At 35.0% G+C, this 18,126-nt stretch overlaps 1 protein-coding gene and 1 pseudogene across 1 annotated transcript; both read right to left on the bottom strand.

Moving 5' to 3' along the window:
* Positions 1-4,016: 4,016 nt before the first annotated feature.
* LOC148849220 (methyl jasmonate esterase 1 pseudogene) lies at positions 4,017-4,600 on the bottom strand (annotated as a pseudogene).
* A 1,903-nt stretch (positions 4,601-6,503) lies between these two features.
* Positions 6,504-12,983, bottom strand: LOC148849219 (hydroxyproline-rich glycoprotein family protein). Its single transcript, XM_088948197.1, is given in 5 exon segments — positions 6,504-7,223; positions 8,567-9,037; positions 12,160-12,252; positions 12,254-12,275; positions 12,496-12,983. Coding segments are annotated over 5 exon segments (1,449 nt in total). The 5' UTR covers positions 12,771-12,983; the 3' UTR covers positions 6,504-6,635.
* Positions 12,984-18,126: the final 5,143 nt, after the last annotated feature.

Below are 18,126 nucleotides of genomic sequence, written 5' to 3'. Positions count from 1 at the left end.
TGAGTTAATATAAAGTTGACTCATCAGTAATTAAGTATTAGTAGTAATTATTATAAGAAATTATTATCAATAATTAATTATTATCAGTGAGTTAATATTATTAGTAGTAATTAATAGCTGAAATTAATTAATTAGAAGTCATTAATTATTATTAGTACTCCTCTCTTTCAAAAAGTTGACTCATCATCATCGTCATCATCAATGACAACAACTTGATAAATACATAATTTGATGAAAATAGGTAAATATCATTAATTTATATTTTGAAAAACTGAACAATAGAAAAATAAAATGGTTAGCATTGCAAATGAAAAATTATTTGGATTTTTGCAAAAAAAAACTATTGAACATAAAAAACCAATTATTCAAAAATAAGGTCGTTAATCAAAGAGTATTTAAGTAATTAAATTTTGCTATTAACATTTTTAATAATAATAATAATTAGTATTATTAATAGATTAATAATATATTAATAATTATGAAATCAGTAATAATAATAAGCATATTATTATTATTAACTAATAATATATTATTATTATGTGTGTATTGATTTTGAAATCAGTAATATTAAAGTATTATTATTATTATTATTATTATTATTATTATTATTATTATTATTATTATTATTATTATTATTATTATTATTATTATTATTATTATTATTATTATTATTACTATTGTTATTATTATTATTATTTTATTTTATTTTATTTTTATTTTTATTTTTATTAAGAAATTAATTTGTTATAAATACAATTTTTAGTTAATTCATAAAATAATATTTCCTTTTATAATTCTTTAAGTTTAACAATATTGAATAATAGAAATTTTTATAATTTAACTTTCACTAAATGAAGTATTTATTGGAGAATAATAATAGAATTAATTATAATAATAGTATTAATTATAATTACTTATAATAATATAATTAATTATTTTGTATAAATGTATGAATTATAATTTCTGATAATAATTATAATATAAATAATTAGCATTAATTTTTTTAAATAATTAATGAGTTAATATAAATATAAAATGATTGTTTCTGAATTATTAATTGCCATTATGAAAATATTTATTAATTATCATTAATTAATCATCATTTCGACTTAATAATGAGCAATATTGTGAGTAATAAATTATCAGTAATTATTATAAGAAATAATTTTCAGTAATTAATTATTATCAGTGAATAATTATTATTAGTAATTAATAGTTGGAATTAATTAATTAGAAGTAGTTAATATTAATTAATTAGTAATTAAAAATAATTATTATTAGTAATTAATAATTGTAATTAATTAATTAGAAGTGGTTAATAGCTGGAATTAATTAATTAGTTTAGTAGTTAACATTAATTAATAACACAGTTTCCTTTTTTTTAGGAAATGATTGAAAGTGGGAGCTTCCCACTTCTCAGTGGTAGGCTCCACTCTCCATGTTAGTAGGCTCTTTTCTTGAACTACCACTAATTAGAATTTGACACATGTCTAGTGGGATCTGTTCTTGAACTACCACTAATCAGAATTTGACACATGTTCATTTTGTTTAAATCTTTGGAATGACAGGTGTCTGAATGTAAATGAACCACATGTCTGACTATAAATAGCTTTGGCCTAAAATCATTACTTTAATATATGGTATGGAATGAGTTTTGATCAATCAAAATCCAACCATGAATTTTTATAAATATTCAAATAATTAGATAAATTGGATTAAAAAAATGTGTTAAATCTTATTTGGTTACTGTTTCCATGGCTACTGCTGTTCCTCTTCCTTCAATTGAAAGAAAATAAGGAGAGGTTAGAGGGGAAACAAAAGCAAGAAAAAGCTAACAGAAGTTGATGATATCATCTCTCCTATTGTTGTATGTATAGAAAGTTAGAAACTAGAGGAGATGAAGAGGGAGGCAATCAAGAAAGTTGACAGTGGCAGTGGCAATATCTCCGTTCCTTCTACCAGGGTTGGAGAACAAAGCCCTGTCACGTGCCAAAACCACAGGGTTAAAATGGTCATTTTCCTCTCACAATTAACGCCAATTAGCATTTGAATGTTTGGGAGGGCATCTGCAACTTCTCATAGTTTAGTTAGGTAGTAAAATAACACACCCCCATGGTTCATGGTGCTATATTTTTGTTCTTGAGGTTTATCCAATTTTTTTCAGTAAAAATTATTGGTTTAGCCAATGATTACTATTTGGATCTTAGGGTTCATTTGATTCAATTTAGGGGGCATTATTTTTTTTGGATTATGAGAGAGAGAAAGTTGGTCAATGGGATTTTGGTTCCCATTGACCAAGAATCGAAATACCCATCTCCTAGGTGGATAAGTAACTTTCCCACTTTGGGGAAAAGTTTTCAACACTTGAATAGGACAAAAATAACTCTTAATAATGGATTTTTATGGATAAAATAGTTATTTTTTTTACTTGGGAAATAAAAGAACATGGGCAAATACACTTACTGGGTAAGTGTTTCTCAGGAAAAACTTACCTAGATAATTACATTTACCCAGATAAATAACTTACTGAAAAGTGAACGGGGCCTTAAAATCATTAAAATCCATCATAATAAGAATTGGAATGGTCTATTTAATCTGCATGTTTGGTTCAAATAGGAACCCAAATCAGTCCCAAGGGAGGGGGAATCAAATGGACCGTGCATTATGTTCCACCAAAATGAGAATCAAATGGACCAATTCCAAGTATACAAAACATTTATAAGTTGTAGACTCTCTCCCCCCACCCCCACCCCCAATGGTAAAATGATATAAGTTCAGATTATTAGTAATAACCAATTAATATAGGAAACTTGTTTTTGTTTTGGTATTGAATAGGAGCTGTATTTCATTTTTTCTAGTATATCACTTTTTTCAGCAACAATCTGACATAGGAATGGCAATGGGACAGGGCTGGGCCGGGTTTTATCTGCTCCATACTCAATCCTGAATTCGAATTCCCTGCATCAAACCCTGACAGGGCTAAAAATCCTAACCACATCCCCGTCCTCGCAGGAAATAGGGATCCCAACTTTGTCCCACCCCGCCCCGAACATTCTAATTTGTATACTTATTAATTTTTTTAAAACCTACCTAGGCGGGGTTGGGGTCGCGGTCAAGGTGGGTGGACAAATACCTTCCCTATCCCAATCGGGATGGGACCCCACGGGGATGGGTCAAATTTCCATCCCCAATCTGACAAATCTTCTCAAAAGTATGGTGGTAGGAGCTGATAGCGGGGCTCGAAACCGCATTGCTTATGGGACTACCTAGACTAAGCATCAACCGACCCACCACTCTCTTGGCTATATAGGAAACTTGTTTAACATTAAAAAACAAACGTTTAAAAAGTCTGAATCAAAATGACTAGTTTCTGATATAGTTGCATGTAGGTCCCCTCTATTAAAATCCTCTAACACAAGAGGCACAAAAATCTCCAAAACACCTATGAAATTACTATTTAGGCTGGATTTTACAGAAAAAAAAAAAAAAAGACAAACTTAATAAAGAATAAAAAAGAGAATTTAAAGGTGCAGCTTTACCTTTAAGCAATTGATATGAATGAAAAACTTAAAAAATAAATCATTTTCAAAAAAGAGATTTGAAGGATTTGAACTAGGGATTGATATGAAAAAAAAATGAAAAATAAACATTTCAATCAAAATATACGGGTATTATAAACATTTTCATCCTCTTTAGAGAACTCTTAACAAAGGGAATCTACTGGAAACTATGTCATAAAGTTCAAGAAAGGTGATTGCAATTGGAGGTTTCACAAATTTACCCATATTTTTATTCAATAATCAATGAATGATAAACACACAATAAGATGCTAAAAATTATGGCTCATTAACCCATATAAATCAGACAATAAATTGATAACTTCTTGTCATCTGGTCTAGAGCTGCGTACATAGTGATGGGATTCCATGAAAGAGGGGAATGAGATTAATTGACAACGCAGATGACCACACGTATATGTTATCAAAGCCACACACTGAAACACAACAATTGTTCTAATTAAGCATAGTTCTCAGCAATATCCTGGAGACAGGCGTACAGTTCTAGGGGTTTAGAGGACATGACCATGTGATCGGAACCCTTGATCTCCTTCACCCCGTCCGCCGGGTTATTCTTGATCATCCACCGTTGGAAATCCACATTCAGAACTTTGCCCTCGTCAGAGATTATATAAACTCGAGTGACAAACCCGAATCTATCCTCCGACACCACCAACTCCCTTGACATGTCTTCTTCGCTGTACAGACGTATTGGTCTTACTGGCAGAGTTGCCAGCGCCAAATCCTGCAATATATAAAAATCATCATCTTGGTTACTGACTTTGATAAAAATCAGACGGGGGTTTTCTCAATTCTCATCTCAGGTGGGGAGAGCTGACACAAATGGGACGACATGTACTTGGGACCAAGGATCAGAGTGGTTGGTGGGTTCTCCGGCCCTTGACCGTATGTGCATCGACTATCCCCCAGAGAGCTCAGTCGTCGAGAGTTCTCCTGTGTGATGGTGGAGACGTTGAGGGTTGGGCCCGGCATGAGAGCGGCAACGAACACAGCAACCGAGATTTTGCGGGGGAATCTCTCCATGGTCGACGAGGATAACGCACTCCTTTGGTGGGAGAGCGGCCATGAAACTCCGCAGAGGCTCGAAGTAGTCGGAGATGGATTGCAGCTCGAGGACCCGCCTTGAATCGACCCCAGAAGCAGCGAGGTCAAGAGCTGTGACACTGCTGAGCGTAGTAAGGTTATGAGCTTGTACCAAGACCAAGCTCCATGACATGCGCCATGAACAAGCACAAAATGCTTAGATTCCTCCGCTCTGCAATTACCCAACAAGAAAGACAAGAAAATAAGGAACCGAACGAAATGCTTCCTCACCTTCCCGGTAAGGCGGTAATCATAATTCCATCAACCACAGTTGAATGATATTATCATCGGGAGATGTTCTCAATACATGGCGGGAATATGCTGTGGAATGTTGGGGGGGAATCTTATGAGGGGCTGATTTGAACTCAGAAGGATGAAGATGAAAATAAAATAAACATCTTCATTTTCCACTGTAGAACCTTCTTATATCATTTTTTCACCCGATGATGAACAATGACTCAGATATGATTGACTAAAACATTATCAAGAGGGACTAAAGATGAAGTTATTTCATTTTACTATAGGACTAAAGATGGAAGTTATTCAATGAAACGGTTTTGGATGACAGATTAGATGAACCAATAAAACATTGAATTTGACCGGTCCAAAATATTTATTGCTGGATATGATCCATCCATAATAAATTTATATTGGATTGGATCAGATTGATTCAATATCTAATTCATTGATAGAAAATAAAATTACAAGTGTCAATGGACCAGGTTTAGGTCAGAACCAATTTAAATAGAGTTGCGAGCATCATTTTCCTTTTGGGAAAACAAAAATACAAACAACTGCAACAGCTGGAAGCCTGGAACGACACCAGGTTATATACTATTCTAAATCTCAACTGTGCATGAATTGGGAGAAGGGGTGGAAACTGGAAAGTGTGATGCATGCGATCAGTGATCAACTGCAAGGTTTTATGCATGTACAAAACAAGGCTCATACAAGATCATTTCTTGTCAGGCATGCTGTTCAAGTATCAGTCAGTAGAACAGAAAACTCAGCAATGAATTTTTTTGCAACACCTGGTACAACAAACTTTGGGGAAGAAACTTGTATGAAACAAATTAGCTTTAATGAAAAAGAGAAACCTTATTTTACATGTTTGATGTTGAGGCATAATGCAAAATTCATTACAAGTTCTAATACCCCAGGTAATCTACTCAAACTCGTACTCTACAGTTGTGCATCAACATAGTCTTGCCGGCACCTATAGTTGCAAAATCAGTTATCAAACTGGAGGAACTACTCTGTTACTTCACTGTGCACATGCCGCAGCGCAAACAGAAATGAAACTCAAACTGACGAAGAGTCATTTAAGGATTTTGGAAATCATCTGTCCTTTAAGTAGAAGTGCAATTCAATAGATCTCTTGGGGAGCATCAAATTATCAAATAAATCAGTTTCTTCAGTTGCATCCAATTTTCAAGGTTCAATGAATGTAACTAGCGGCGAGCAGTGCGAGATTTTGGTTTAGCAGATTTCTGCAAAGAAAGAAACAGACAAGGGTGATTATTCAACAGATGCATTTACCACATTCATTACAACCAATTCTTTTGTGGTAGGAAAAAGTAGTCTCTTTGCCACTCCAAAACCATGTTGCAAGGACAGATTCTCTATAATTGCAACTTTTCGGAGAGGAACAAAGGGATGTTAAGAAATCAAGCCAAAGCAAATTTACTCACAGATGAGATGAAAAATATTATGCTGAAGCCATAATTTAAAGATCACACTGACAGCAACCATAATTACCAAATGTACAACTTCAATTACCAACAGAACATACTTCTCTAATGGCATAAGCCTGGACCATTAAGAATCTTTTAGAATGAACTTTGAGCTCTAAATCACACCACATGTAATATCATTGAACAATATAGATATTTTCTGCTGCAATGATATGTGCATAATTAAATCATTTTAAATTGGAGATGGGGAGTCATAATATTATCCCTCTTTAGTTTGTGAATCACACCAGTACTGTAAGAACCTGGTCCCATGGTAAAGTAAAAAATGTAATAGGTATAAAGAGCATGCCTGAAGCAAAAGATGGTGTTGAAAAGAGTGAACTTCCAGCTGGATTGGTTGAAGCAAAGGATGGTGCACCAGTACCAAACAAAGGAGCTGGGGTGGATCCAAATAAAGATGATGCAGATGCAAATTGCGGTGAAGCAGCCGACGATCCAAACAGGGAGGATACTGGAGCAGACACTGGAGTGGAGAACAGCAAAGATGATGAAGCAGAAGATGGTGCAGAAGATGGCGTACTAAAAAGTGAGAATCCACTCCCAGATGAAGCTGAGGTTCCTACAGAAGGTTGTGGGGCGCTTGATGGCCCACCTGTTGCTGAACTTGCAAATAAACCAGCAACTTGAGTAGACGGTTGTGAAATTGAAGGCAAGTGTGATGTTGGATGAACCCTCTTGGCAGCAGCTTCTTGTTTGGCAGTTTCCCGCCTATCAGCCTCAAGAAATGGATCGTTTCCATCCCCTCGGCGCCGCTGGTCAGCAAGATAAGCTGTTTTCATTGACTCAATGAACTGATGAAGGCTCTCCACCTGCAGAATACAAGACAAAACAACAATGGCCAATTTAAAATAAGCACAATATTGTCAATACTATTATAAAGCCGATACTTGCCTTGGTTTTGGTGCAGGTCATATAAGTTAAATTTGATATACAATACCAACTTAAATATTTACCATTTACTTGCACATGTGCCTTTGCTAGTAGAAACATAATGTCAAATTCAATACACAAGTATAAAATTTTTTTATCAATAAATAAGCAAAAAATAATGGAACAGATCAGAGGCAAATCAAACACCAGGAAGAAACTAATAGAAAGATGCTATGGATCAAAATAGGAAAGAAGTCTCCTTTCCCAGTTATGCCATGCAAAGTACATTCATGCAGTAGTTTTCTTACATCTTAATAGATAGATCAGTTGATTCTAAGCATATGTAAGTACTGAGGTAGAAACTGTCCAGATACCACATATTCTGGTATAGTACTTTAGGATCCACCTTCCAACCCACAAACACCGCACAGCACACACACACACACCTAAACAAATACAGGAGGAGAAAACTAAAAGAAAAAACTGAGCTTCTAGGTTGTATAGATAGCACAATTAGATTTAATAAGTCATTAGTTATATGTAAGGTAAAATTCATTAGGTATATTAATTCATAATTCTAGAGGATGAAAGTCAATCATCTTAGAGTTCAGTCATCAGCAGAATCATCAAAGCAGCAAGTAATAGTGCAACTTGGCGTAGCTGTTCCAACCAACCACAGGTTTTATTGTAGATCTCAATAGTTCACACTATCCCAATAAACTGTTTATAAGCTGCCCTTACTGCTTCTTTTAGGCCCGAAGAATTTACTCAATCCAATGCAGGAGTAACAATCAAGAAGAAGCCCTAATTAGGTAGAGCCCGTTTGGCGCGTCTTTTTGGGAAGATCTTCTGGTAGCTCTGACAGTCAAAAGACGCATGAACTTTTGCATGAAGATCTGAGCAGCCCGAAGCACGTTTGGCAGACGCACATCTTTCCCTGTGTTTTCATGGCTTTCCGTGCGAGAATAAAACGCGAAAGACGCGAAAAGCTTCATTTGGAGCTTCCCGAAATCAGCCCAAAATGGGCTTTTCACGTCTTTTCGGCACTCCAGCTTTTGGCGGCTAGATCTTCCGCAAGCCAAACGGAAATAGACCGAAAATCGGTCTGCCTGGCTTGTAAATAGCCGAAAGACCACACAAACAGATGCGCCAAACAGGCCCTTAGTTATTTAAAACAGACACACACGCTACTTAATGGGTCCATTTCAATATCAATGTGAAAAGACAGAATAATCCACATATGGATCAAGTACAAAATACAAAAGACAAGCACTTCTGTTACCTTGGCAGCCACATGAACAAAAAAATCATGCACATTGGACATGACTTTTGGTAGAGACTGCACTAATGATGAGTCCATTCCATTAGGGTTCCCATCAGAGTCTGAGAGTAGCTGCTCTAACTCTTCAATCCATTGGCCGCACTCACCAAGATACTTCTCAAATCTGGCCACTGTATGCTGCGAAAACTGAGATGGTCTCTTTGGAATCCCACTGTAGAAATCAAATACTGGTACTACAGAGGTAGACATTGGCTGACTAGTTGCATTTGGAGCCATAGTTGTTCCTGGAGCCTGTGATCGGGCAGTAGCATTTGAAGTAGCTCCCACATTTAGATGAAGGAACCTTGGACGGAGCATCATGAATGAACGAACTGCAACTTCTGTGTTTCTCATCATGGTCTTCACAACAGTCATTAGCTCTTGCAGCAAAGCCTTCTCTCTTTCCATGGCAATACCAATTCCACCAAGCTCCTGACATATGATTGATAGTTCAATCCCTTAGAATACATCAACAATGTAACATATACAAGATGGACCAATAATGATAGCAGAGGCAGACTGATAAGAAAAAAAAAATGATAGCAGTGGTCATTTATGACATTCAAAAAAAAAATCCACATGCACACATGTGGAGTTTATTAGGGGGAAGATGGAGGAGAGTTTCTGAGAATCTTAGTTTAAAGAAATCTTATTGCTTTGAGTGCGATCTCTAATTTTACTATTACTCTATATTTACCAACAAGAGAAACAAAATTGTTGCTTAGCTAGGTTACATTGTGGAGGATGTCTTGATATTTTATGTAAACCAGTTTACCAGCAACATTTGGATTAGATATAAATAGATATTCAGGACCTGTGTATTACCAAAACATGGCAGCATGAGCATCTCGATAAAATATGCCCATAGGTCATAACAAATTACAAAGTCATCATGAAGCCTCAGGATAACATAATTCAAGAAACAGCATACTACAAAAGGAAAGTGGTACAAGAAGGATAGCAGATATGGGAGCAAAAGCACCTAATATAAGTCATATATTACTGCAGTCTGCAAATGTAAACAAGATTGATGTGTGGTTCTAATGAACAAAACATGTACTACATCTATGAACATGGTATCCAACAATAGCACAACAATTGTACAACTTTTTCCTTGAAAATGTGTTCAAATAAGATTTAAAAAGGTTGAAATATAATGTTTCATAAACAAGAAATAAAAGCTTTCAGACAAGCCATACCTTGGGTGATCCCTGTATATGTCAATAAGGTCAACAGATTACATTTTAAAATGCATAATCAATTTCTGGAACTACTCTTCAAAAGTCTAGATTTTTACTGTAAAATACATATCTATGCATTGAATCCTTCAATAGACATCTATTTTAGGTGAAATTCTTAATACAAACAAGAATAAAAGGTTTGACATCAAAAAATCGTGTTCAAAGTTACATAGATCTAGATGCCCTGGATTGGGACTCTTGTAAACATGAGGGTGAGGTTATCAAAGAATTTAGGAGGATATCAACAAGAAAGTGAAAGTTATGATCATTCCAAGGACTTTCTTCTATGGTGACATAGCCAAAATGGGTGTTTCTGTTCAAAATTTTGTTTATTTCAATTAACAGTTATCAGTTTCAGTAACATTTTCTAAAATATTGGTATTTGTGATAAATCCAAAACTACAATAATCTCCAACATTTGACAAACTCATCTATGGATCCAGAAGAATAAGATGATCAACCTTTCAAGCCAAAACCCTACCTTCTCTTAGGTAGGGGTGCAACTTGCGATCCCTGTTTCTGTTTTAATGAGGGGGGGGGAGGGAGTTACGTGTGAATTCTCCAAATCAGGTACCCAACTTGCTACTCTTAACACATGTGACAACCTCATGGACCTCTAGTTGTTTCCTCCCAACCAACCAAAAGAAATGATTTAATCCCCATATATTATTAGTTCCATTAAATTAAGGATTCAGTACATTTAGACACTTATAATAGGGTCAATACTTAACACCTTAACCAATATCTAGTATCCTCCACAATGTGACCTGAAAAAATTGTGCCAATGTTGTTCCTAAATGTTCCTTTGCCCTGAACACGCTATGATTCCCAAGTGGCATCTATGAAGGTTCAACCTCATAGCTATGGAAATAGAAACTCAGCTTTCAAACTTGTTCCTAGGATCCTTCCATTCTTCTTTCCTATAGCCACCACATTATTATCCTAAACTGTATCTAGAGATCAGCTTACCCAGTCTCCTCAAAAGGAGGCAAGCAACTAGGCTAATACGAGGTTCTACATAGAATTAGAATAGGGGAAAACCCAAGTTATTCCAAACAACTGAAGAGTTAACTCCTTATGTTAAGAGGCCAATATACAATACAGGAGGAGGTGATTAACAAATTCACCTGGTTCCTTGTGCATCATGCATATATGCATGCATAATTTTCAAATAAGCATACCAAAGCAATCAAGTAAGGGACCATTTCTTGGTGCAATGATCAAAATCTTAGTCTAACAAATATAAGAACACAGGTTGAAGTCCAAGAGCAACCACTTTGTGCAAGAAAATGCCACAACTTATATCCTCCAACCAATCTCCCCTCCATCATTGCCAAAAATTATGCTTGCATCCAATCTCCCCTCCACCATTATGTGAGATGACATCAAACAAAATTCATAATCTTCAGAGGGGCTATAGATCCAAAAGTCTGTTGGAAATGGTTAGTAGCGGTGAACAGGATTTTGAAAATAAAGACTTGGAAAACACGTGCTTTGACTCCAACAACCAAAACACGTGATTTTGAAAATAGAATCCTTGAGGGCCTCAATCTCAGTTTTTGACCTCTCTTGGATAGTGATATTGATGCATGAACCTTCTAAGGGGGGTCAAGCATCCATGCCAAACACATTCAGATTATGAAAATGCATAGTTTGGAAAAAATAAGGAAAAAAGATATGCAAGATTACAAGTCCTTTAGGATACCTCATCCTTCTAGATACAATCTTATAGACACTAACATCAGAACATCAGATTACTTAGCTTGAAAACCTTTAATGTTCATAGCTCCATCTTGAAATTAAAGTTACAAGTATTGCATTTATATTCCATTCTCTCTATTGTAAGGCTCTCTGAACATCTTTATGATACCATTCCACAAGTTCCAAAAAAACCCATGAAATAATAGAAAGGACTAGAAGTAGTCATTTCTCATTTAATTTGATAAATATATGCAAGAAATTGGATATCCTAGCTAGCTGTGGGGGAAGGAGTTCCTTATTAGAGACTAAGGCTGTCACTTTAATTTTCCCACTTTTCTTTGATTTGATTACCAGTTCTTGTCGTTTTAACCTCTTACCTGCATTCCTTATAGAACGTATGGTTACATTCGCCCCTTCCCTCCCTCCCTCCCCCTTTTCTCTCACATAACATATTTTATGTGCATATGAGTTTGAATAAAATTTCTGTGCTTGATATGAAAGAACCAATGTAAGATACTAACACTTCAGGTAAGAAAATAGATAACTCTTATGAGAGCAAATTAAAGTGAACCAAGAAGAAACCAAAACAATTTTTATTTATTAAAAATGAACCTGTACAATATGACTAGCTTCAAGCTCAAACCCATCACTTGATACCGAAGAATCATAAAGACGACTACATTGATCTAGCCTCTGGCTTTCATCCCCTATACTCTAGTATCCGCTCCCTGCAGACAAAGAAATCCATTAAGGATCCAGAAGGGTAGCATAAACCTTTCCCAGGAAAAAAAAAAAAACAGAGCTCCAACAGTACCATGACGCCCATTTCATGGAAAAAACCTCTTAACCCTAGTTTATGGGCATCATATAATCACACAGTTGTCTTTCTCTTTCTTAGAATAAGGAAGAACTATGAACTCTTATAAAACAAAATTAGGGATGACATACTCGATCTGGAGAAGTACTTTTTGGGAATCGGGATGAAGATCGGCCCACTTCGTGTTGTAACTGGCCGGAGTTTTATCGTTGGTAAAGAGATAAAACTGTTGCTGCTGCTGCTGCTGTTGTTGTTGTTGTTGTTGCTGTTGAAAAAGTTGTTGCTGCTGTTGTTGCTGCTGTTGAAGGAATGGATTGGTCTGTTGGAGCTGCTGTTGCTGTTGGGGCTGGAAGAGCTGTGTGGTTTGCTGTTGCTGAATTTGGGGAGAGAAGAACTGGAATGCCATTTCTGTTACCCTTATTTTTAGTGGTTATTCTCTTCTTCACGCTCTTCAGACATTTCGAAATCTGCACTAGATTTGGGAGAAATCCCTACAACTTTAGAGGTTAAAATCTCCAGAGAAATTTTTGTTTCAGCTCTAAAACCCTAGAGTAGGGACGGACAGACGAACACAGGGAGGGAAATTCCGCTGTGTCAAATCATACTTCCATCGTTTATTATTTTCAATTTTTGGGTCTTGGATCCGGGTTATTAATAAGAGCCTTTTGAGCAGGGCCCACTGACATGCAGGCTTGGGCCGAATAGTATTTCGGGCCTTCGCCTCATGCGAGTGTTATGCTGCTTTGGCCCCATAGCCCATAGGGCGGGGTGTTTACGCTAGGATCCAGCTAATGGGGTTAGTGATGATAAAATTGCAAACGAGGATCCATTTGGTATTCAAAACTAGTGGTGTCAATGGATCGGGTTATTGAATTGGACGATTTCAGAATTAATGGGGCAAACTATTTATTGGATTGGATTGGATTGGACCTGGTACATTCATAATGGCTTTTATTGGATTCGGTCCGATTGAACCAAAATCCAGTCCATTGATACAAGATAGGAGTACAGTTATACAGGTGTCAATGGACCAGATTTGGATTAGAACTAATCCAAATTAAAACCAATTCGAATATATTTGACAGTCTAGACATTGAATTGGACAGGTCTGAGATGGTTTCAGAGTATTTATCCGGTTGAATTGGACCTGATTAGACTTGGCAATTGGGTTGGAGAGTCGGTTTGGGTTGGGTCAAGGTACTTTGGATTGATTTCGGGTTGGATTGTCAAATGCTAGATGCTAACCCTAAATTTTCGGGTTAGGGTTGACCCATGGGTCAATTCGAGTCATCCCAAAAAGTAATTGAAATTTAAAAAATAAAGAAAAATTACACGAAAAATGTCAAAATTAAAAGAATTTACCTTAAAATTCCAAATATAAAATAAAAAACTTGAACATTTAACAATTTAAAGAGTAAACAATAAAAACTAAAGACTAAATATAAAAAATTAAAGAGTGAAAACTTCTAACAATGCATAAATAATCACAATTAGACTTGACAATCGAGTCAGCAGGTTGACCCATGACCCAACCCAACCCAGATTTTTTTGGGTTGGGTCGGGTTGGGTCAAGTCATTTTCACATTCAAGTAGCTAAATGTGAGACCCTAACCTTATTTTTTTCGGGTTGGGTTGGGTTGGGTTTGGGAATTGGGTCAATTTTTTGCTAGGCATAGACCTGATCCATCTGTAATGGATTCATATTGGACCAGGTCGAATTGGACCAATTCCAATCCAATTGATACCCCCATAAACGATAACAAGAGCCTCCTAAAATGGATGATTGCCCGGTGAATTGTTCTAACTCTTGGGCCTGATGAGTAGCAGATAAATCTATTAGTATTAAAACAAAGATGGTTATGTTAAATGTCCTCTCCTTTCTCCTTTATCCCAACCTTGTGCTTCTAGCCTCTCTGTCTCATACCTTTTCCAATTCTCTCAAGCTGCCATGTTAATAGAGTTAAAATTCTTCTTCACGTTTCTTCCTCAATCTCTCCATCCCCACTTTTTTAAAATTCCCACCCACTTTACCAATTACCTAAAATCTCTTTCTCAATCTCATAATCCCCACTTTCCTAAAATTCCCACCCACTTCCCATTTATCTAAAATCTCTCTCTCAACCTAAAATTTCCATCCCAACGTCCATGGGATGTGAATGGGTCGGGTTAAATGGTAAACCCGACTTGACCCAACCCTATAGGTCAGGTTTGGTTAAAGCATATTTAGTATAGAGTTGGGTTAAGGTTTTGATTCTTTGACCCAAATTGAGTTTGGGTTTTGGTTGACCCACTCTCGTTAGGTCATGATACCCTACATATATACCAAGTACTCTTGCAATTTTTTTACTTCTAACTTTATAGGCTTAAAGTTTATAATTTATTCTTATATTAATTTTAATTTTCTTATATTTTTAAATGAAGCAATAACACCTTAGAATCTATAAAACAATTTCCTTACTTAAATTAATGTATTCTAGGTTTTCAAAATGTGATAAAAAAATACATTTGAGTTAAACCCTATAGGATCGGATTAGGTCCAAGAATCATGTATTTTTAAGTCGGGTCAGGTTGACTTTGGGGTTGGAGTGCTGGAGGGTCGGGTTAGGGTTGAGGCAAACCCGTGCCAAACCCAACCCGTTGACATCCCTACCTACAATCCTACATGCTCTTCTATTCCCCCCCCCCTCCCCTTCTTTATTTTTTTCCCTTTTGCCAACTCCATGTCACCACCATCTCAACCTACCCTATCATCTATTATTGTATAATTAAAATGGAATACAGGGTAAATATTAATTTAGATACTATTAATTTGATTAAATTTGATTTAACTAATAATGACTTTTTAAGTTACTAGTCTTAATTTGATTATGTTAAGCAAAATTTAATTATAATAAGCAAATTTAAATTTGATTACATATAGATGAATTTAAATTCAATGTAATTTATTTTCACGAATAATTATTTTATTAAGTTAGTTATAATTTTGATTACATCAGTTTAACTGATTTAAATATTAATAAATTACATTTAGATAACTTTAGTTAGTAAAAGTAAGGCACTTACTAAATTTGTGGGCAAGTAATTTAATTCATGTTAATTTGGATAAATTAATTTAGATAATATCAATATAAATTAGGGATGGCAATTTTCCCCATAAAATGAGGGCCCCCACCCCAAATGAGGTGGGTTTTCCACAATCTTAAATGGAGATGAGGCATATTGGGGACGAGGCAGGGATGGGGTTTGTATATAATTCCTCGAACCCACCCCAAATTAGGAATGGCAACGAGGCAATGATCATATGAACCCTAAGGGTGCTCACGGTTTGATTATCTGAACCGTAGGCCTTTTTTTTTTTGTAATCGAACCAGTACTATTGGTTTTTTGAAAATCAGTAACCAAAACCGAACTTAAACAAATCGGTTAACTAGTTGACTGATTCGGTTAATCGTCGGATCGGTTTGTCTTTTTTTTTTTTTTTGCTATTTTTATAATATGTATTATAAAAATACATAATAAAATTATAAATATATATATATATAATATTTTAAATAATAAATAATATATCATATATTATAAATATATATTTATATATAATGCATATTTTTAATTTATAATAAATAAAAAATATTAAATATATATAATATATAATATACATAAATATATATAAAATATATAGAAATATATATACTGGTCGGTTTGATTAATCGCCGGTTTTCTATATTGGTTATCCAAAATCGAACCAGTACCTTTGGTCTTTTCAAAACACCGAACCGACTAGTTCAATTAACTGATTTTTCAATTCATTTTTCGATTGGTTCAATTTTTTGGTTTTTTTTTTTTTTGCTCACCCCTAATGGCCCCACCCCAACCTCAACTTTAAAATAAACCCCCATCTCTAACCCTGATCCCTATTGGGGATAAAAATGACCTTCCACCCCTAATCGTCGATGAAGATGGGTTCTGGGACTCGAGTCCCTAAGATTTTTAAATTAAGTTCTATTTAGAAAATAGATTTACTTAAAACAATGAACATTTTTAAAATATAAAAATATATATATATATATAATTGAGTTGAGGCAGGGAATCTGCTCCCCGTCCCGCTAAGGCAATCTCCATCCTTGACCTTGACCTATCAAGTCGGGGAAGTTGGGTACTCAACATGGACGGGGAAAATTACCATCCCTGCCCCAAACTCAAAGATAAATTAGTAAATATCCCTGTAATTAATATTAATTTTCTAAAATACACCCGAGTTTCTCCCTAATTCCTAAAACCCTAGCAACTCATAATTATATTTCTAAAATACTCTCAAATTGCCATATCAATTCCTTAAATACCCCTAAATTCCCATGATTATATTTCTAAAATACCCCAAATTGGATGTATTTTAATGGAAATTACTATTAACTAAAGGAATTAACTTAGCTAGTGAGTGTTTGGCATTGGAGCATTTCACAAGCATTCTATTTCTGATAATGTGTCATGCATTCCACATCAACAATTAAATAGAATCATCAAGAAAATCACATTTAGTAATCCTATTTTTCAATATATATATATATATATATGTAATTATTAGCTTTGGGATTCGGGAAAGGAAGGATTTCTTAAAATAGAGTTTCTTGAATCGCCTTGGTGATCTTGAATTGCATTGGTGACATGACACATTAAAATTTGAAAAAACTGACTACTTTTCTAAGATGCCACACAGTTGTCATTATAAATATGTTATAATGTAAGTCAAATCATTTTAAATGCCCAATTAGCATGCATCTTGATTTTTGTATGTGTTAAAAAACAAGTGAAATGAAACACTTATAAATTGAGGCCCACCATGAAATGCTCTATTGCCAAATACCATGTTTATGTTTCGTATCATGATTGTTTCTAGTGAGGTGTTTTATGGAGGAAGCAATTGTTCAACACCTCATTAGAAATGGCCACAAAACAACTTTCTTGTTGTTTGGCACTATTGCTGCCATGTAGGAAATTATGCAATGTTTTCACTTTTCACCTAAATTCTATTTGGTTGAAAATGTTTTCCTGAGGGTGTTCTTCTAATACAGTGTATGTCATGTACAATGTACGAGCATAGGTGGATGGTTGTTCCATGAACAACACTCGCCTAACTTCATATCCAATGGGCATTATTTGCTTATTAGGAGATAAAACGACAAAATTGTTTCAAGCCATATGTCCAATGTTTGGATTATTTAATTACCATCATAAAGGGCCATCGATATGTTATGATGAAATGTAATAATAAAGGCTTTTATTCCATGAGAGTTAACCGTGAACACACATTATGAAAAAAATTTTCTATAAAATCGCTTGGCAAGTTGAAATGTGAATGATTTGTGGTGATAGATAGTAGAAACATCACAGAAATTATGATGATAATAATTTAAAAAAGTCTAACCTTACAAAAATTTTAAAAAAGAATCATATAAATACATACTATGAAAAATTCTTCAAACTAGCCTATAGTTTTCAAACAACCTGTCTTTTTTCACCTTTGACTACGAAATCATGCAGCCTTGTTTGGCGCATCTTTTTGCACGAGCTATCGGCTTTTTAGAAGTCTGACAACCTGTATTTTGGTATTTTTCCATTTGGTTGGGAAAAGATTTAGTTACAAAAAGCCACAACCTTGAACAGATGCAGGAATCCTGTTTCATATTATTTTCGGGAAGCTCCAAATTGAGACTTTCGTCTTTTTTTTCAACTCGTATTTGTGCAAAAGGACACACCTTAACCAT

Source organism: Nelumbo lutea, chromosome 6, assembly GCF_056320005.1.
Source record: "Nelumbo lutea isolate HS-2025 chromosome 6, American lotus-T2T, whole genome shotgun sequence".
Classification (NCBI taxonomy): Eukaryota; Viridiplantae; Streptophyta; class Magnoliopsida; order Proteales; family Nelumbonaceae; genus Nelumbo; species Nelumbo lutea.
The sequence above is the reverse complement of the archived record's forward strand: the minus strand, read 5'-3'. Positions and strand labels throughout refer to the sequence as shown.